At 40.6% G+C, this 21,499-nt stretch overlaps 1 protein-coding gene across 2 annotated transcripts in view; it reads right to left on the reverse strand.

Moving 5' to 3' along the window:
- mpp1 (MAGUK p55 scaffold protein 1) overlaps nt 1-21,499 on the reverse strand; it is a 54,018-nt gene that overhangs the window by 20,057 nt on the left and 12,462 nt on the right. For both annotated transcript variants that reach the window (XM_084320146.1, XM_084320147.1), the window contains exons 2-5: nt 9,430-9,558; nt 8,908-8,986; nt 6,296-6,381; nt 3,468-3,536 (exon numbers count right to left, since the gene is read on the reverse strand). In XM_084320146.1, the coding sequence (XP_084176272.1) occupies nt 3,468-3,536; nt 6,296-6,381; nt 8,908-8,986; nt 9,430-9,558 (363 nt within the window). The remainder of the gene's footprint in view (nt 1-3,467; nt 3,537-6,295; nt 6,382-8,907; nt 8,987-9,429; nt 9,559-21,499) is intronic.

A 21,499-nucleotide genomic window follows, 5' to 3' on the forward strand; every position in this document is an offset into this window, starting at 1 on the left:
TTCTCCCATCCCAATTTCGTATCGCCAATTCTCCCCTTCAATTCTCCCCTCCCCTGTCTTGAACGTTGCTAGACTATGCCTCCCACTGGTCGGCTGCAGTGAGGACCAAGCCTTGCATCACGTGTCCCCTCCGGTACACGAGGAGGCAGCCTGTCGCATCTTTTCACCAGACAGCGCGGACTCTCAGTGGCGAGGAGTAACGCGTGGGAGTGGGAGGCTCACGCTGCCCCCGCCATTTCCTGTCTCTGCTGTGGCAGGCGTCCCCCAACCGACCTGTAGGAGTCGCTGTCCACAACGTCCAATCCCCACCCATCGACTTTCCACCCGCTACCTCTGCCAATTGAGATAGTATGACGACTGGCCCAAGCCGCAGGCAACGCTGACTCCGGGAGTCGAGACCGCAGCCTCTTGCATTGGTGACGAGCGCAATCTGCGCTACGCCACCCAGCCGCCACCATTGTCTCTAATCTTTGATGTCATCAAGCTATACTTTGTGGAGCCGCTTCAGTGGGGAAAACCCCAGCGGAGGATCTTTGAGCTTTAAAAACCCAAATAAAATGTATCACTGGAGGCCTAACAGTTCAGAACCAGAGACTATACCTTGAACAGATATGAACCATACGGTCATCTTATAGGCACTGCACAGATACAGTATGAACCATACGGTCACCCTATAGGCACGGCACAGATACAGTATGAACCATACGGTCATCCTATAGGCGCTGCACAGATACAGTATGAACCATACGGTCATCCTATAGGCACGGCACAGATACAGTATGAACCATACGGTCATCATATAGGCACTGCACAGATACAGTATGAACCATACGGTCATCATATAGGCACTGCACAGATACAGTATGAACCATACGGTCATCATATAGGCACTGCACAGATACAGTATGAACCATACGGTCATCATATAGGCACTGCACAGATACAGTATGAACCATACGGTCATCATATAGGCACTGCACAGATACAGTATGAACCATACGGTCATCCTACAGGCACTGCACAGATACAGTATGCCCTTCTATCAACCGTCAGTGGAGTGGCTCAAGACAGGACTGTTTAACCCGGTCACTGCCACACGACAGCCGGTTAACCCTTTCACTGTGACAATACAGAAGGTTAGCCCTTTACTATCACACAACCGACGGCGATGCTCCAGCATTAGCATCATTAGCTCCGCGGATGCGGGGCTAATGATGCTAATGATGGAGCATCGCCGTCGGTTGTGTGATAGTAAAGGGTTAACCTTCTGTCGTGTGGCAGTGAAACACCTCCACTTCTCTAGTGTTTTCTAGCATTGGGAGAGACCAGTTCATTTGTACATTTTGACTGTATTGTCCAAGATCATAGGAGTAACATTATTATTTTAGTGGTTTGTTAGGTTGGTTAGTAATTAGTTAAATGGATATTTATGGTAAGTCCCTCTTTATGTACCCACAGGAAAGGGTTTGGTTCCAAAAAAAGTTGTTCTTTGAAGAGAATACCATTTAAAAATAATAATAATAATAATAATAATAATAATAATAATAATAATAATAATAATAATAATAATAATAATAATAATAATAATAATAATAATAATAATAATAATAATAATAATAATAATAATAATAATAATAATAATAATAATAATAATAATAATAATAATAATAATAATAATAATAATAATAATAATAATAATAATTAATAACAACAACTATATGGACTACCACTTAATGGACTACAATCTAAAAGTTAGGCTGCCATCCCTGTCCACATTATAGACACTACTTAATATAATATACTTAATATAATACTATACTGTAGTTGTAAAATCATTGACTACAAATGTAATACAAAATTAATATTTCCAATGCAAGTAACGGATCCATTTGGCTTTGATTAATGTATTGTGCAACAGTGAAATGTCCTAATGCATTTATTCTAATCAATACTACCTGCTACCTTGTCCAGTGCACTTAAGCCAAAGTGATGAGTGTCAAGGGACTATTGATATACTGTGACCAGAAGATGGCAGGATGAAACAAGGGACTATTAATATACTGTGACCAGAAGATGGCAGGATGAAACACACCGACAGAGAGTTTCAAGTGTAATTTACCTATCTCAAGTCACGCCCTTTTTTCTTGATCCTCCAATTACAACTGCTGCTTCCCTCTGACGAAAAGAGGGCAGGGCTTGAGATAGGTAAATTAGCTAATCTAATGCGAGTAATGACCATTACATTTGGCCACTAAAAGAAATGTTATCATCTTACTTAAAAGGTTCACATATTAGTCAGTAATTATGGCTTATAACAGTGAGTGATTAGCCTATGGTATTTTTTTTGTTTTTGTCTGTCATTGTAACCCACTATTGTTTTCTTATTCAGATAAAAAATATATATTATCCATCTCACAACATAACCCATTAAAAGTCCCCTCCCCCTTGATTAACAACATTACTTCACCTGATACAGACCTTATAAACAAATCAATATTGCAGACGTATAAGCCAAACGTTAGTGACAGAGTATGTGCACCTTATGCTAAAGCGTTAGCATCATCTTATAGTCACCTGCGTCTCTCATTGGTTTACAGACGATTCACCTGATAAAGAACAAAATTCCTTTTTACCGGAGGACTGTGGAAAGATTAGTGTCGGCAGAGCGAAGCGAAATCACTCAGAAGAACTGTCAAAAGAACCCAAAATGTGTACACTTTCGAGCTCATCATTTTCCGGTTAAAGCTGCACCATCTTAAGACGTTTGACCATTTTAAACGAGGACCACGTGGACGGAACCGCCACAGAATTGTGTTCATAGTCGTTTGTGGTTGAATCTACACGGTCCTCATTTCAAAACACCAAAAATCTTAATAGTTCATATTTTATGCAGCGGAAAGATATATATATATATATATATATATATATATATATATATATATATATATATATATATATATATATATATATATATATATATGCCAATTAGGACAAGTGATCAGGCCTTGTTCAAGAGTTACACTTCCTCCATCATTCATGGGGCTGAATTTCAGTTGAAACCTTTAAAAAGAGAGAATAAAAGCATAGAAAGCGTGACGACCCCCACTCTACCTGCTAATGGGTGAGTCTGCTGACTCTCAGGGAGCATGGTGGAGTGGGGTGGCTCGTTAGCCCAATTAGTCTCACATTAGTCTTTACACCACACAGCACCACACTTCACTTTTCACTCATCCACACACTGCATACATCACCGATTCTTATACAGTACATACACATTCTTTGTCTGTACAGATAATTGTTTAGATAGGTTTAAATAAATGATATTGTCAAAATTGCTTTCACGTGTGGACTCCCTTTTTGTCACAATTGACCCGTTTGTGACAAAAGGAAATCATAATAATAATAATAATCATCATCATAACAGTTCATAAAGTGACGGAGATCGATGTCGTTGGCCGTTAGCTTACCTCACACACCATGGAGCGGCTCTGCTGTTTGGGAATGATCTTCATGGTGACGAATCCACTGCTGTCTTTCTGCAATTCAAAATGTACACCGTCATGCAGGCCACGGCGAGCGCCAACAGGGAGGTGTAGTGGTTACTTCCTGGTCTATAGGGAGGTGTAGTGGTTACTTCCTGGTCTATAGGGAGGTGTAGTGGTTACTTCCTGGTCTATAGGGAGGTGTAGTGGTTACTTCCCGGTCTATAGGGAGGTGTAGTGGTTACTTCCCGGTCTATAGGGAGGTGTAGTGGTTACTTCCTGGTCTATAGGGAGGTGTAGTGGTTACTTCCTGGTCTATAGGGAGGTGTAGTGGTTACTTCCTGGTCTATAGGGAGGTGTAGTGGTTACTTCCTGGTCTATAGGGAGGTGTAGTGGTTACTTCCTGGTCTATATAGGGAGGTGTAGTGGTTACTTCCTGGTCTATAGGGAGGTGTAGTGGTTACTTCCTGGTCTACAGGGAGGTGTAGTGGTTACTTCCTGGTCTATAGGGAGGTGTAGTGGTTACTTCCTGGTCTATAGGGAGGTGTAGTGGTTACTTCCTGGTCTATAGGGAGGCGTAGTGGTTACTTTCTGGTCTACAGGGAGGTGTAGTGGTTACTTCCTGGTCTATAGGGAGGTGTAGTGGTTACTTCCTGGTCTATAGGGAGGTGTAGTGGTTACTTCCTGGTCTATAGGGAGGTGTAGTGGTTACTTCCTGGTCTATAGGGAGGTGTAGTGGTTACTTCCTGGTCTATAGGGAGGTGTAGTGGTTACTTCCTGGTCTATAGGGAGGTGTAGTGGTTACCTCCTGGTCTATAGGGAGGTGTAGTGGTTACTTCCTGGTCTATAGGGAGGTGTAGTGGTTACTTCCTGGTCTATAGGGAGGTGTAGTGGTTACTTCCCGGTCTATAGGGAGGTGTAGTGGTTACTTCCTGGTCTATAGGGAGGTGTAGTGGTTACTTCCTGGTCTACAGGGAGGTGTAGTGGTTACTTCCTGGTCTACAGGGAGGTGTAGTGGTTACTTCCTGGTCTATAGGGAGGTGTAGTGGTTACTTCCTGGTCTACAGGGAGGTGTAGTGGTTACTTCCTGGTCTACAGGGAGGCGTAGTGGTTACTTCCTGGTCTACAGGGAGGTGTAGTGGTTACTTCCTGGTCTATAGGGAGGTGTAGTGGTTACTTCCTGGTCTATAGGGAGGTGTAGTGGTTACTTCCTGGTCTATAGGGAGGTGTAGTGGTTACTTCCCGGTCTATAGGGAGGTGTAGTGGTTACTTCCCGGTCTATAGGGAGGTGTAGTGGTTACTTCCCGGTCTATAGGGAGGTGTAGTGGTTACTTCCTGGTCTATAGGGAGGTGTAGTGGTTACTTCCTGGTCTATAGGGAGGTGTAGTGGTTACTTCCTGGTCTATAGGGAGGTGTAGTGGTTACTTCCTGGTCTATAGGGAGGTGTAGTGGTTACTTCCTGGTCTATATAGGGAGGTGTAGTGGTTACTTCCTGGTCTATAGGGAGGTGTAGTGGTTACTTCCTGGTCTACAGGGAGGTGTAGTGGTTACTTCCTGGTCTATAGGGAGGTGTAGTGGTTACTTCCTGGTCTATAGGGAGGTGTAGTGGTTACTTCCTGGTCTATAGGGAGGCGTAGTGGTTACTTTCTGGTCTACAGGGAGGTGTAGTGGTTACTTCCTGGTCTATAGGGAGGTGTAGTGGTTACTTCCTGGTCTATAGGGAGGTGTAGTGGTTACTTCCTGGTCTATAGGGAGGTGTAGTGGTTACTTCCTGGTCTATAGGGAGGTGTAGTGGTTACTTCCTGGTCTATAGGGAGGTGTAGTGGTTACTTCCTGGTCTACAGGGAGGTGTAGTGGTTACTTCCTGGTCTATAGGGAGGTGTAGTGGTTACTTCCTGGTCTATAGGGAGGTGTAGTGGTTACTTCCTGGTCTATAGGGAGGTGTAGTGGTTACTTCCTGGTCTATAGGGAGGTGTAGTGGTTACTTCCTGGTCTATAGGGAGGCGTAGTGGTTACTTCCTGGTCTACAGGGAGGTGTAGTGGTTACTTCCTGGTCTATAGGGAGGTGTAGTGGTTACTTCCTGGTCTATAGGGAGGTGTAGTGGTTACTTCCTGGTCTATAGGGAGGTGTAGTGGTTACTTCCTGGTCTATAGGGAGGTGTAGTGGTTACTTCCTGGTCTATAGGGAGGTGTAGTGGTTACTTCCTGGTCTATAGGGAGGTGTAGTGGTTACTTCCTGGTCTATAGGGAGGTGTAGTGGTTACTTCCTGGTCTATAGGGAGGTGTAGTGGTTACTTCCTGGTCTATAGGGAGGTGTAGTGGTTACTTCCTGGTCTATAGGGAGGTGTAGTGGTTACTTCCTGGTCTATAGGGAGGTGTAGTGGTTACTTCCTGGTCTATAGGGAGGTGTAGTGGTTACTTCCTGGTCTATAGGGAGGTGTAGTGGTTACGTCATTGCCGTTTTTCGTGTTCCACCCTCTGTCCAACGCAATGTATTTCCCCCATTGCCCATTTCTAAATCGTCTCGTTTAAAACAAATAAAGCATTAACAATTGCATGGTGTACCTTTCTGTGCATATTCATCCACAATCTATAGCTCAACCTGAAAATATTCACAATTAATCATAAAAAAATCGCCAAATTTAATTCTCAACCAAAAATGCTTAAACAATAATGTTAGTGATAGAAGGGAACTCATTTTCTGCAAAAATGGAAAGCTTTTCAACCAGTGACGTCAGACTACACCTCCCTGTACGGTGTGTCTAAAACACAGTGTCTTGTTTTGTCGTCGAACACAGAAGGCAGGGATTTACCAGGAGCTTCTGCAGCTGGTCGACGGATTGGTTGTCCACACTTTTCCCGTTGATCTCCGCGATCTCGTCCCCTTCGTGTAAAGACCCTGGAGACAGGCACAGAGCGGGTCAGAACATATGTCCAGTAAACAGACCGGGGTCAGAACATGTCCAGTAAACAGACCGGGTCAGAACATATGTCCAGTAAACAGACCGGGTCAGAACATATGTCCAGTAAACAGACCGGGGTCAGAACATGTCCAGTAAACAGACCGGGTCAGAACATGTCCAGTAAACAGACCGGGTCAGAACATGTCCAGTAAACAGACCGGGTCAGAACATGTCCAGTAAACAGACCGGGTCAGAACATGTCCAGTAAACAGACCGGGTCAGAACATGTCCAGTAAACAGACCGGGTCAGAACATGTCCAGTAAACAGACCGGGTCAGAACATGTCCAGTAAACAGACCGGGGTCAGAACATGTCCAGTAAACAGACCGGGTCAGAACATGTCCAGTAAACAAACGGTTTATGTAGAATGAAAAAGCAGTTTTAGAGAAACCTATTTTTTTGGTGCTAGATATAAATCTTTTCTTTCCTTTTTATTTATTTTTTGGTAGTTCTTTTTGGTGCCATTTATCTTTTTAAGGTTCTATATACACACACACAGAAAATGGTGCATCTATTTTTATTTGTTTGAATTTATCTTTTTCCTCCTTCTTTTTCCGTTTTTCTCCCATCCCAATGTTAGTCGTTATGCCAATTCACAATCCCCTTCCTGGTCGTTGCATGCTCTGCCCCCTACCGTCGGTCCGGAGGGTGGAGACTGCTTCCTCTGACACATGTGATTGTGTACCCAGCCCACCGCTTCTTTTCACCTGGCAGCGCGGACTCTCACTGAGAGAGTGTAACGTGTGGAAGGATCACACTACCTCTCTTAGATCCTTCCCTTGCTGTGCAGGCGCCCCGACCGAACTGTAGGAGGTCAGAAATTCCGACTACATTTATTTTTTTTATAAATCTGCGTGTCAACTCGTTCCTAGTCGCAAACTCTGGTATGATTTCTCAATCCCCAGTTCAAGCTTCAGCTTCGTTTGACGTCATGTCAACATGGCGTCGTATGAACACGTCGTATTAACTGTTTTAAGAGTACATTAGTAAGTATACTAGCTACTAGCGTTCTAAACTGTCTTTGTGAGTTGTAGTTCAATGCAAGACAAATTGTAAGAAGAAATCGCCAAAAAAGGTTTAGCGTGAGCATCCACGTTTTTCCGGCATTTTGGCTCGAATGCACGTAGGTCATTCGTATTTCCCACTTCCGAGCTTCCACCACAGACTGTAAACTAATGCAGCAGTAGCGTGAGTTCCCCCAGGGGAGCAGATTAACATAAGCATTTGCCAGGGGTGTAAAGTACTTGAGTAATTGTACTTCGTTACAATACTTAAGTACTGATTTGGGGGGATTTGTACTTTACTCAAGTATTATTAGGTTTGTATACTTGTACTTTTACTCAATTACATTTCAGAGAAAAAAAAACATACTTTTTACTCGTTACATTTAAAATGCAGACCTACAAAGTACAAAGTACAAATCTCGCAGGTCCAACCATTTTAATTAGTATATTTGTTTCTCTGGCCAAACTAACGTTAACGTTATTAATCCTGTGGGCGCTCTTTATTTAAAAACAGCCAATCAAATCCCCATCAATGGAAAATGAACCCGCCCATACCCATGCTGATTGGTCCTTGTGCAAGACTAGAAAGCGGGGATCTTTGATTAAACACCTGCTATCAGAAGAATAGATGGTCAGAAAAAAAGTGTTTACTTTAACTTTTTAGTACTTAAGTACATTTAAAAGTAGAAACTTTTTTACTTTTACTCAAGTGTTTTTAGCCAGATACTCTGACTTTTACTTGAGTATGATTTTGAGACGGTACCCATACTTTCACTTAAGTATAATTTCTGGGTACTTTTTACACCCCTGGGCTTACTAGGCTTCAGGCTAAGGGATATATTAGGCTTATTAGGCTTACTAGGCTTCAGGCTAAGGGAGGTATTAGGCTTCAGGCTAAGGGAGGTATTAGGCTTACTAGGCTTCAGGCTAAGGGAGGTATTAGGCTTCAGGCTAAGGGAGGTATTAGGCTTACTAGGCTTCAGGCTAAGGGAGATATTAGGCTTCAGGCTAAGGGAGATATTAGGCTTCAGGCTAAGGGAGATATTAGGCTTCAGGCTAAGGGAGATATTAGGCTTACTAGGCTTCAGGCTAAGGGAGGTATTAGGCTTACTAGGCTTCAGGCTAAGGGAGGTATTAGGCTTACTAGGCTTCAGGCTAAGGGAGGTATTAGGCTTCAGGCTAAGGGAGATATTAGGCCTACTAGGTTTCAGGCCATGGGAGATATTAGTCTGTAGTGTGATAGTAAAGGGTTAACCTTCTGCCGTGTGGCAGTGAAAGGGTTCAAATGGAATTATATGGTTTTGAGCTTCTGGTTCTCAATTATTAAAACAAAATGTCTTCACTGAAAGTAATCATTCTAGAGGTAAACTTGCTGATGGTCTGGGATATGTAACATGGAAGGTTCCACCATGAGAGTACGGTAGGTAGGTATGCAGTATGAAATGAAGTAATGTGTACCTTGTCTGTGTATCATGCCCCCATGCAATATTCTGGCCACAGTGCATCTCTGTTTTTCATTCAGTTTCAGAGTCACCCCCTAGAGGCAGCCAATGGGGAGACAGTCAGTTAACTCAAAATTCACACGGTACTGCAAACATTATACAGTGTGTGTGTGTGTGTGTGTGTGTGTGTGTGTGTGTGTGTGAGAGAGAGAAAGAGAGAGAGAGAGAGAGAGAGCGAGAGCGAGAGCGAGAGCGAGAGAGAGAGAGAGAGAGAGAGAAACGGAAGAAAAAATGTATAGAAGGAGATAAATCAGAAAGGGACAACAGTTAGAGAAGGAGAGAGGTAGAGAGAGAAAAAAAAAGAGAAAGATGTAGAGAGAGAAAGGGGGAGAGAGAGGTAGAGAGAAAAAGAGAAAAATATAGAAAGAGAGGGAGAGAACGACAGAGAGGTAGAGAGAGAGAGAGAAAAAAGAGGTAGAGAGACAAAGAGTGAGAGAGAGACACAAAGAGAGTGAGAGAGGTGCAGAGACACATTTACCATTGGCTCCGAGGGACTTTTTTCAAACGCCACCTCTCTCATCCTGGGCCGCTCTGTCCCGTTGGTGTAACCAGCACTCCCATTGGTGTACAGCTCAGCCCCCTTGTGGTCATAGGTCTGCATGGCGGCCTGCGATAAGACAGACAGACAGACGAACAAGCCAAAGACGAGACAAACTTCATTAATTTAATAATGACAACAACGAATACCTTTTTGGATTCGAGTAATGTGCCACACTACATCTGTCCAAACAGACACTACTCTGTGCTCACGGTGACGTTCTAAGACTTGCTGGAAGGAATCGTTTCAAGATTTGCTTGCCACTGGAGACATCCATTTTGGAGGACACTACAGACACCGTCACAAAAGAATGTTCCTGAGGCGTAAGATAGTGATGCACCGATGTGAAAATTGTGGCCGATACCGATAACAGATATTAATATTGCTGTTCTGGCCGATACCGATATTTACCGATGTCGATATCTCTGTATAGAAAACACTTTTTTATGATAATCAAATAAAGAGCTATTTTCCAAAACGCATAATTTCTTTTACTTTTGTAACTTATTTTCAGAAATGACTGATATTTTGAAACTATTTAAGGCCAAAACATGTAAAAAGAAGAAAAAAAATATTAAATTTTTTTTTTTTTAATATCGGCCCTATCTTGATATCGGACCGATACCGATGTGTAAAAAAACTGCCATATCGGCCGATATTATATCGGCGGCCGATATATCGTGCATCACTAGCGTAAGACCTACAGTATGACGGAGGCATAAATGAGATAGGATAAGAGAGGATATTCCTTTGTTGATCCCCTTGGGGAAATTCAGGCATCATAGCAGCAGGAGGGAGGGGGGAGGGGGGAGGGGAGGTACAGGTAGTAAAAAAGCAGTGTAAACAATATAACAAATCAATATGATGGGGACACTACAGAAGGTTAACACTTTCACTGCCACACGACAGCAGGTTAACCTTTCACTACTACACTACAAAAGGTTAACCCTTTACTATCACACTACAGACGGTTAACCCTTTCACTGCCACACGACAGCAGGTTAACCCTTTCACTACCACACTACAGAAGGTTAACCATTTACTATCACACTACAGACGGTTAACCTTTCACTACCACACTACAGACGGTTAACCCTTTCACTATCACACTACAGAGGGTTAACCTTTCACTACCACACTACAGACGGTTAACCTTTCACTACCACACTACAGAAGGTTAACCCTTTACTATCACACTACAGACGGTTAACCTTTCACTACCACACTACAGAAGGTTAACCTTTCACTACCACACTACAGACGGTTAACCTTTCACTACCACACTACAAAAGGTTAACCCTTTACTATCACACTACAGACGGTTAACCTTTCACTACCACACTACAGAAGGTTAACCTTTCACTACCACACTACAGATGGTTAACCTTTCACTACCACACTACAGACGGTTAACCTTTCACTACCACACTACAGAAGGTTAACCTTTCACTACCACACTACAGATGGTTAACCTTTCACTACCACACTACAGACGGTTAACCTTTCACTATCACACTACAGACGGTTAACCTTTCACTACCACACTACAAAAGGTTAACCCTTTACTATCACACTACAGAAGGTTAACCCTTTCACTACCACACTACAGACGGTTAACCTTTCACTATCACACTACAGAGGGTTAACCTTTCACTACCACACTACAGACGGTTAACCCTTCACTACCACACTACAGAAGGTTAACCCTTCACTACCACACTACAGAAGGTTAACCCTTTCACTACCACACTACAGACGGTTAACCTTTCACTACCACACTACAGAAGGTTAACCTTTCACTATCACACTACAGAGGGTTAACCTTTCACTATCACACTACAGAGGGTTAACCTTTCACTATCACACTACAGAGGGTTAACCTTTCACTATCACACTACAGATGGTTAACCTTTCACTATCACACTACAGACGGTTAACCTTTCACTACCACACTACAAAAGGTTAACCCTTTACTATCACACTACAGAAGGTTAACCCTTTCACTACCACACTACAGACGGTTAACCTTTCACTATCACACTACAGAGGGTTAACCTTTCACTATCACACTACAGATGGTTAACCTTTCACTATCACACTACAGATGGTTAACCTTTCACTACCACACTACAGAGGGTTAACCTTTCACTATCACACAACAGAGGGTTAACCGTTCAAAGGATTAAGAAGGGCACAAAGCAGCATTTGTATCTGTTCAGTTTTCACCGTTTAGTTAGAAGTCTTTTATAGTGTCTCTTTGAACGAGCATCAGATCATGTTGACAGATGGGTCAGATCATTGGCATACGAGGTATTTCCAGAAGCCTTTGTGAAAGCTTTTCCCCTCACATGTCCTAACAGCCATGTTTAATTTGCAGTTTAGACATATGTTCAAGGTTGAAAATTAACCCGGTGTTTTAACACCTCATTAGGGACAACTCCATGTCGTCATGGTTACCGCCGGTAGTGGGAAACCATTGAGTGCCATTTACATCATGCAAACATTATTCCGGTTAATAGTTTAGTGTTATGGCCGACTGAAGTAACATTAGCTACATTAGGGTCTTTACATCAGTCATGACCCACATTTTAATTGCAGTATTCTCATAATTGCATTAAGATCAAATTATTGGCAAGCATGTAAACCTGATCATTGATTTATATTATATTTAATTAGAGGATGTTACTTGCTGAGAATTTAAAGTGTATTTACGTTTGTACCTTTTACATTTTTTAAACTGGATTAAAATGTACCTGCATTTTGAGTTATGGTGGGGTCTAAAAGTTCTGAAGAGATAATTTCTGATTAGATTAGATTGCATTTATTGTCATTGCACAAGTACAGACTACAACCAAATGACGTTGGAATCTAACCAGAGTACAAAGTAGCAGTACAGCTCATTGCAGTGTAAACATGCAAATATGGAGTATATATGACAAAGCTACGGAGTAAATATGCTAAGCTAATGCATGTACAGTATTATTATATACAGTGGTACGAGTATGAATTACACTATGAAGACAAACGGTGAAGCACAATTACACAAAAATCCAAAACAAAATCAAAGACGACCTTGATAGGTGGGCAAAACTTAAAAACACAGTACAAGCACGGATATCAATAGTTAAGATGGATGTACTACCTAGAATCAACTTCTTCAGTTCAATGCTACCGTTACCCCCTCCAGAGGGTTACTGGAAAAGATTACACTCCTCCACATACAAATTTATTTGGAATAACAAACCACCACGTATAAAAAGATCCACCGCACAGAGAAATAAAGCAGATGGTGGCATGGCATTTCCAGATTTTTTCCAATATTTTAAGGGGTACACATTAAGACCATTGACAACATGGTTTGACCCCCAAGCATTAGTATCCTGGAGAAAATTAGAAGAAAACATAGTAGCCCCACATAGACTGAAGGACATAGCATACACTAAACTACCAATCAAGCACTGTGAACGGAAATTTGGCCCCATAATTACTCATGCGATCCGGATATGGCGTGAAACACAAAAAAAAAATCCTAACCCACATAAATGGCACAATCATACTCCCTTATTCAATAACAATGCACTCTTAATTGAAAAACGACCTATAAGATTCCCTATATGGGAAGAGCAAGGCATACACTCATTAGGGGATGTTTTTAACAAACAGGGTTTTTGTAGTTATAAAGAAATATGCAAAAAATGTAATCTCACCAAGTCCACATGGCTTTTTTACATACAGTTACAGCTATGTTTGAAGTCTCACGGTGTTCCATTAGACAGACCAATTGAACACCACAGATACCACAAATTCTTCTATGAAAGAGAGACATCGAGAGGTTTTGTTTCAGATTTTTATCATCAATTACTAACGTCCTCGTATGAAACCCTCCAACTAGACTCTGCCTGGAGGAGGGATATACCAGACCTGGAAAATGACTTTGATTGGCAAGGAGCCTGGGCAAATGTCCGACTTACATCAAGGAACCCGGACCATCAACAAATCAATCTTAACTATATTCACAGGACATACTTGACTCCTATAAGACTGTGCAGAATGGGTCTTAAACAAGACTCCAAATGCTCCCAATGTACAAATGGGGACGAAGGGACATTTATGCACATGTATTGGGACTGCCCACCAGTTAAGACATTCTGGAAAGATGTGACCCAACAATTATCAAAACTCGTATCTTGGAATATACCTGTACACCCCTCGGTATTACTATTGAATGATGTTTTTGAGTTTGCAGTAAATCCACAGCTAAAGAGATTGGTTTTATCGGGTATCACAGTAGCTAAAAAGCTGATCGCATCACGCTGGTTTCAACCGGAAAAAATGTGCCGGAAAGTTTGGTTTCTTACATATCTCGATGTGATTTATCAAGAAATATCTACAGCAAGAATTCTGGGTCTCAATGAATCCAAAATGTCAATGTGGTTAGAAGTGGTGGAGAGAATAAAAGCTAGCTTATAATGGTAGTGTCTGGTTAGGTGCGAGGGATAATGGAGGTACTACTCAAGGTGGGGTCCGGGAGGGGGGGGTTCGAGCTGGAGCATATGTGTGTAGATTTTTAGATAACAGGTATTAGGGGTATATCTTATATAAGACAATTAACTAAAATGTGATTTCATTGGATGTGCTCTGACAATTAATGCTTGTATATCTTATCGTGTGTTGTCATGTTTGTTTATGTGTTTGTTTAAAAAATAATACAAAAATAATACAAAAAAAAAAAAATTACACTATGATAGTAAACCATACAAGCCAGTGGTTTAACTAATACGAGTAGGTATGGATATATATATATATGTATATACAATAGAAAGTGAGACTCATCATTTATATACCCAAGTAGAAAAAAAAAGCCTGATTGAGGCTTTAACCATGTGAATCCATTTAATCTGCACTTTCGGTAGCATGCAAAAGTGAAAGTAATACTCCCAATCCCACAGAACATTATTACATTTAATACATAGCTCCATAAAAAGACACATGTGAAGCCATCATACTAATCTAATCCTGACTGCAGTGAATGTGGGTGGATCCCAGTGTGACGAAGGTCATTCGTCTGATGGCTGCAATAATGGAAACAGGACTTGGGACACTTCTTGACTGAACATTCGCTGGTTTAAAAGATATCTCCCAGATCATACTGGGCACCTTGTGAGAGAACAAAACAGAGGCATTTGCATTTGCTAAGTGCCCTGCCCAAACAGAATTAAGGGCCTTTGTGTCAATGATCTACATCTACCATTGATTGAAACAAACAAGTATTCTTAAGAAAACCACATATCATGGCAATGGGTCCATGCTCCCGTTATCTACTACCAGTTAGTTCACCAGGGTTATTATCAACATTGTTATCAAGGAATTTTGAGAGAGGGCTAGGAGACGAGCACCGTCTGTAGAAACTGTCCATCAGACAAACCCATGCTGCTTTTGTGTCGTTTGTTTTTCCCTTTAGTTGCTCATACAGTATTTGTAATTTAGTGGATTAAAGACCATACATTATTGTTCATCTCACCCCAAGAAAATGTGTGGCTTAGTTTTTCAATTTTCATTATCATTTTACCGTCTCGTCTTATTCAATAAAAAAATAACTGACGTTTTATGATGATTGGACCAATGGTTGTGGAGTTAAGTCAAATTCCACATCGCATCACAGCTCTCAATATTTATTTTTCATTTTTGTGAGGGACAGATGATGCGTTCCGTTTATGGTCAGCGGTGGGGATCACACCATCTCCTACGTGCGTGCGGAAAAAAGTTTAAATAATAAGAAGACAGACTAGAGACATTATCCTTATCTGATAATATGTCAACTGATATGTGTGGATAATGTAAAATGAGACGATCAAAAACCCTGTTAATAAAACACTAGTAAGCTACTTTTCCTATAGCTTATTCATTGTACAATATGCATGGGATTGGGACATGAGCAATTCTAGGTAGAGGTTATGGATTAGGGCTGCATGATTAATCGGAAAAAAAATCGTGATCTCGATTCATAGACCTATGCGATCTCATTTCTAAATGATGATGATTTATTTTCTTTTACTTAAAAAAATGTATAAATAAAATGTACTTTTTACTTAACTTTTTTAAATGATGACGAAAAAAATAAGAATCGTGTGAGAGAATCGTGATCTCAATTCTTAGAGAGAAAAATCGTGATTCACATTTTAGCAAAGATCGTGCAGCCCTATTATGGATAAAATGATGGCGTGGCCATTTCACACAAAGCCAAGTGAAGAAGAGGGAGAGACCTTAACTATGGAACATAGGTATACACGGTGGGCCAGGACCCTGAACCATCAGAGGTGGCTGAGTGCACACAGTGAAAGAAGAAGTATGTTTTATGGCGCAGCGCAGCCACACAAAATGTAACATACCATTTAAAAGCCCTGTCCGTAATCCAAATGTAAACAAATGTTTTAGTCTCTCACCCAAAACGTTTAAAACAGGAATGGAAATATGTTTGATACAAGTGATACAAGTAAACAAGTTGATTCACCCCCCTCACATGATACCGCTATTTACCAACCTTGAAGAAAATAGTTTCTGTCCTATCCTGCCCACCGTACAGTGCTGTCGCGCTCTATTTGTGTGGGAGGTAAACACAGATGAAATTACACCCTCCGTCTGGAGGGATCTGCCTTAGGAGGACCTTGATGCAAAACAGAGAATCACTGCAATTGTATCCTAAACTGCAACATGTTCACCGCAGGTGGATTTAAAAAAGGACAGGCTACCTTGAACTTAAAATTTGAGTTGGTTATTTTTCCTGAAGTGGATATAAGTCACAACATGTATTTATAAAAAAGAATAATAAATACAAAAGAAATAATAATAATAATAATAATAATAATAATAATAATAATAATAATAATAATAATAATAATAATAATAATAATAATAATAATAATAATAATAATAATAATAATAATAATAATAATAATAATAATAATAATAATAATAATAATAATAATAATAATAATAATAATAATAATAATAATAATAATAATAATAATAATAATAATAATAATAATAATAATAATAATAATAATAATAATAATAATAAAAAGATAAATAAGTCAATGTATCCCTTTAAAAGGAATATCCCTTGCCTAACCACAACTGGATTAACCAATTAACCAATGTTCACAACTGGTTAGTAGATTAACCAATGTTCACAACTGGTTAGTAGATTAACCAATGTTCACAACTGGTTAGTAGATTAACCAATGTTCACAACTTGGGAGGGAGCCCTACAGATCTAGTCCCAGTCAAATGTAAACGTTGCATTGGGCAAAACTCATTCCTGTACTCGGCGGCAGTAGAGTGGAATAGGCTACCAGCAGACATTACACACAAATTAATAAATCCCTATTCCTCTTTTAAAGGCAAAGTAAAGAGCTGGATCAGGAGAAGCAGAACATGGGTTTAATTATATTTTATTTATCTTAGTTGTTTTTATTTATTTATGGATATGGTTTTTTAATAGGTGTTTAGGGGTATATTTTTTATTTGTATAATTGTTTTTTATTGTATTTGATTTTTTTTACTGTATTTTATCTCCATATGTTTCCCTCCCCCCTGTGTGGTGGGCACACCCTGGCTTTACCCACAGGCTCTGACATGTGCATGTTGTATCATACTCTCATACACCCACACACATCCAGGCAGACACCCACCAGTACATTTTACTCACAGAAATATGAAGGACCGCAATGGAAATAAGCTGTAAGCTTTATTGTGTTTTTTATCCTTTTGATAATGGTGAGCCTTATATGTATACTTGTATACATGTTTCATTATCAATAAATATATCTATCTATCTATCTATCTATCTATCTATCTATCTATCTATCTATCTATCTATCTATAACTGGTTAGTAGAATAACCAATGTTCACAACTGTTTAGATTAACCAATGTTCACAATGGTTAGTAGATTAACCAATGTTCACAACTGGTTAGTACAGGAGATTTCGTCGTCAGCACTCAATAGAAAGTGCTGACCCTCAGGGCCGATACAAAAGTCACATGGTAACAGGAAACAAGTCACATGTAAGTATAAAGGTCAACCAGTATTATCTGGATAATGATATCTGTTGTGCTACAAGACAGCTGAGGTTAGTCGCACAGGAATCTTTCAAACCTTCTCAGACACGGTCAGACATCCTATAAGATGCAAGTCAATCTATGATGTGTGGAAAGTGTTTCTAACTAAGCTAACAGTGTTTCTAACAAAGCTAACATGTTTTAATAGTACAATATATACACTCCTATCTATGCATGTTGTTTCTAGGTATTTTAACCAGACCTTTTAGTGCTCCCTTTAATCTATAGCATAACACTGTACAACTGTGTGCTGCTGGGACAGCTGCACACGTTGATGATGTGTTATCTGGGAAAAACACCCGCAGGCAATAACGTCGTGCCAGAATGAGTAGGAGGAGGAGGAGGACGGTCAGGCAAAGTCCCGGTCTGGCTCAGCAGAAAAATGTGTTTTCCTCTGAGGGTTCCTGATTCCACTGCACTCACAGAATCATCACCTAGGTGCAATATCACGTGCTAAACTGTTAGCATTTGTTTTCACTTGCTTAAAGGAACACTCCAACATTTGGGGAAATTAGCTCACCGTCTTCTCCAGAGAGAGACAAGAAGATAGATACTAGTTTCCTCTCTGTGTGTGTTCAGTAGAAATCTATCTGGCTGCACGTTAGCCTAGCTTAGCACAATGAATGGAAGCGGACATGACCGGGTAGCCTTCGGGAGAGGGTGTTAGTTGGACAAATGCCTAGGCTACCCGGTCAATGCCGCTTCCATTCATTGTGCTAAGCTAGGCTAACGTGCAGCCAGATAGCTTTCTACTGAACGCACAGGAAGGAGACTAGTATCTATCTTCTTGTCTCTCTCTGGAGAAGACGATAAGCTAATTTCCCAAAATGTTGGAGTGTTCCTTTAAGAGTACCAGGTGGGTGTGGTTTACTGCACCAGGACAATTCAAGATGGCATCGGATTGATTGCATTTATTTGATCATTCATAAAAGGATATACATATAAAACTGCCCAGCAGGAATACATGTACGTTTAAAAAAATCATCGAGGTTAAAAAACACAATAAAAACCCATTATGATAGTTCCCCTTTAAAACCCATTATAAGATAGTTCCCCTTTAAAACCCATTAGGAGATAGTTCCCCTTTAAAACCAGAATCCTGGTCCATCCATCTGGACCCTCGCCACCTAGAAGGAACTGAAGAGCACTGCCACGAACTAATGTTGTGACTCAGTGATCAATATAATTAGTCGTTGACGTCGTTTATAAAACACTGAAAGAGTTTATAAAAAGGGGAACAGTAGTCCAGAGAGACTGGCAGAATCTACGGTCGCTTCAAAATGATGATTTCTGTGTCCCAGCGGATTGTAGCCAGATATTAAAAAGTTAGTCTCGTCTCGTGGTTGTTTGTCATTGTCTTCTACAAATGAGATTTCCTGGATGTGGTGAAAGTGCTGACTCATGTGAACCCGCAGAGTCTCGACAGAACACCCGGCTCGGCAGCCACGGTGGTGTACAGTAGTGTACAGTAGCTCTCCAAAGACACAGCCACGGTGGTGTACAGTAGTGTACAGTAGCTCTCCAAAGACACATTTGCCCATTTATTACTTTGTTGACCCATGTGTGACTGTTGATGAGCCAGTGGTTAGATCAGCTACTGTACATTGTTGCCAATGTATTTTCATTCATTAGGATGGTATTCTCCCCCCCACTGGTAATTGTTTTTCTTTATTGTACAGGAGCAGAAATAACTTCCACCACTGTAACGTAATGATTTAGGGCTCAATAATCTCATTTGAAGGAGAAGAAGGGTTTAAGGCGGGTTTGATGTGTTCTTTTTGTCGTGTGCCGTAAAAGACAACGCTTCAGTCATTTATTCGCCTTTCTCTGACAAATGATGCCCCTTATTGGGGGGGAAATGGGCATCTCTGCAATACTTTTGGTGTAGGACAATACATCATGCAATATTCTTGATGTGTATATTCTGGTGAATATGGATCTCTTTGTGATACTGCGTGTTATTGATATATATATATATTGTGTGTGTGTGTGTGTGTGTGTGTGTGTGTGTGTGTGTGTGTGTGTGTGTGTGTGTGTGTACGTGTGTGTGTGTGTGTGTGTGTTTATATGGAGCAGAGGCTGTGTGCTGCTACGTCATACGTGTCTCTCGAAGGCCCAAGACAAATGTATCATAAGGGAGACAATAAAGGCTAATCTAATCCATAATAAACAAACATGTCACCTGACTGTACACTGCTGCTCACCATCCACTACGGCGAGGCAGGAAGAGGGGCGATGGTGGGAATTTCCTATAGGAACAACGGGCCGATGGCCAGACAGCTTGGACAATGGGAGGATGCACTCTGCCTACTACTGCTCCCCTTGGCCACTGAGTTTTCGACTTAAAAAAACGAGCCCCGATGTTGTCGGGAGACAATGTTGCGTCGCCGCCTAGCGATGCTCTTTTGCCTCGTCGGGGTGCAAAAGATCACATGGACATCTTATGGCCTCAATGAGGTCAAAGTCACACTCTCGTGCTGATCATGCCCACTGATGCCCACGGGTGTGGTGTCCACATCGAAGGACTTGCGCTGTGCGCCGCACCCTGCCGTGGCTTTACAGAAGAAATGATATTAACTAGGGATGTCCGATATTATCGGCCGATATCGGCAGGAAAATGTGATATCGGAAAATATCGGTATCGGTTTAAAAAGAAAAAAAAACAATAACAATATTTGTTATATATATATCCAGTGAAATTATTAGTTACCTGAAATTATTCCGTTTTTTTGGGGGGGGGGGGGGGGGGGAACCCTGCATATATCGGTATCGGTTGATATCGGTATCGGAAATTAAGAGTTGGACAATATCGGAATATCTGTAAAAAAGCCAATATCGAGCATCCCTAATATTAACTTGATGCCACATACAAAATCAGTCTCTACACTGGTACAATGTTAAATGTTCGCACTGTGGTTATGTGTTCGACATCCAACATGGAGGCCAATTAGCCCAGTTGTCTTAAACACAACCTCTGCATACAATGAAGCAGATCACCACAACAATCTATACAAACATGGGGTTAAGTTAACTATTACTGGCTGCTAGCTAACACCGTGTTCAAACTCGCATACAATTTCAACATGAAGGTACTGTAACACACTGACTTAACTGCCCTTGGACACTAGTGGTGGGGGGAAATATCAATACGTAGTAGTATCGCGATACTTTGCGTGGTGATACTGTATCGATATTTAAATATTTATTTATTTATTAAAGAAAATAATAATAATAATACATTTTTTTGTATATATATATATATATATTTTATAAGGAAGTTGTATTGTTCATTTCAATACCTGTAATAGTACAGTAGTCCACACACACACGTGTGCATTCAGTTAAGTTGGAATATGACTGTAATACAAACAGTTCAGTTAGTCAGGTACATGCAACACAGATTACAGTGTTGACATCTGTCTGCTTGAGAAAATACCATGTTCTGCAATAAAAATGTTTGAAGTGAGATGAACAGACTGAACTCTATTTTATTAGATAAAACATGTTGACAAAGTTTTACTTTGCAGTTGAAAAAAGGTAATAAATCGCAATATATCGCAATATTAATATCGCAATATAGTTAGTATCGCAATACTATCGTATCGTGACTCAAGTATCATGATAGCATCGTATCGTGAGGCCTCTGGTGATTCCCACCCCTATTGGACACGGTTTGATTTGATCTTTATTTATCTCGAAAATGTTCAACCATAAACACACAAATTTGTAATAACAAAAACGAAATAAAATAAATAAAAATAAAATAAAATACTAATAAAATAAATATATCTTCCTAGACATGGAAGCAATAATCAACATCACTCAAGACAAATGGTTTTGTTCGAGAAGGGACAGAAAGAAGCAAAGCTTATCTGGTCCTGCCCCTTCCT

This window comes from Notolepis coatsorum (genome assembly GCF_963971535.1).
Source record: "Notolepis coatsorum genome assembly, chromosome: 8".
Lineage (NCBI taxonomy): Eukaryota > Metazoa > Chordata > Actinopteri > Aulopiformes > Paralepididae > Notolepis > Notolepis coatsorum.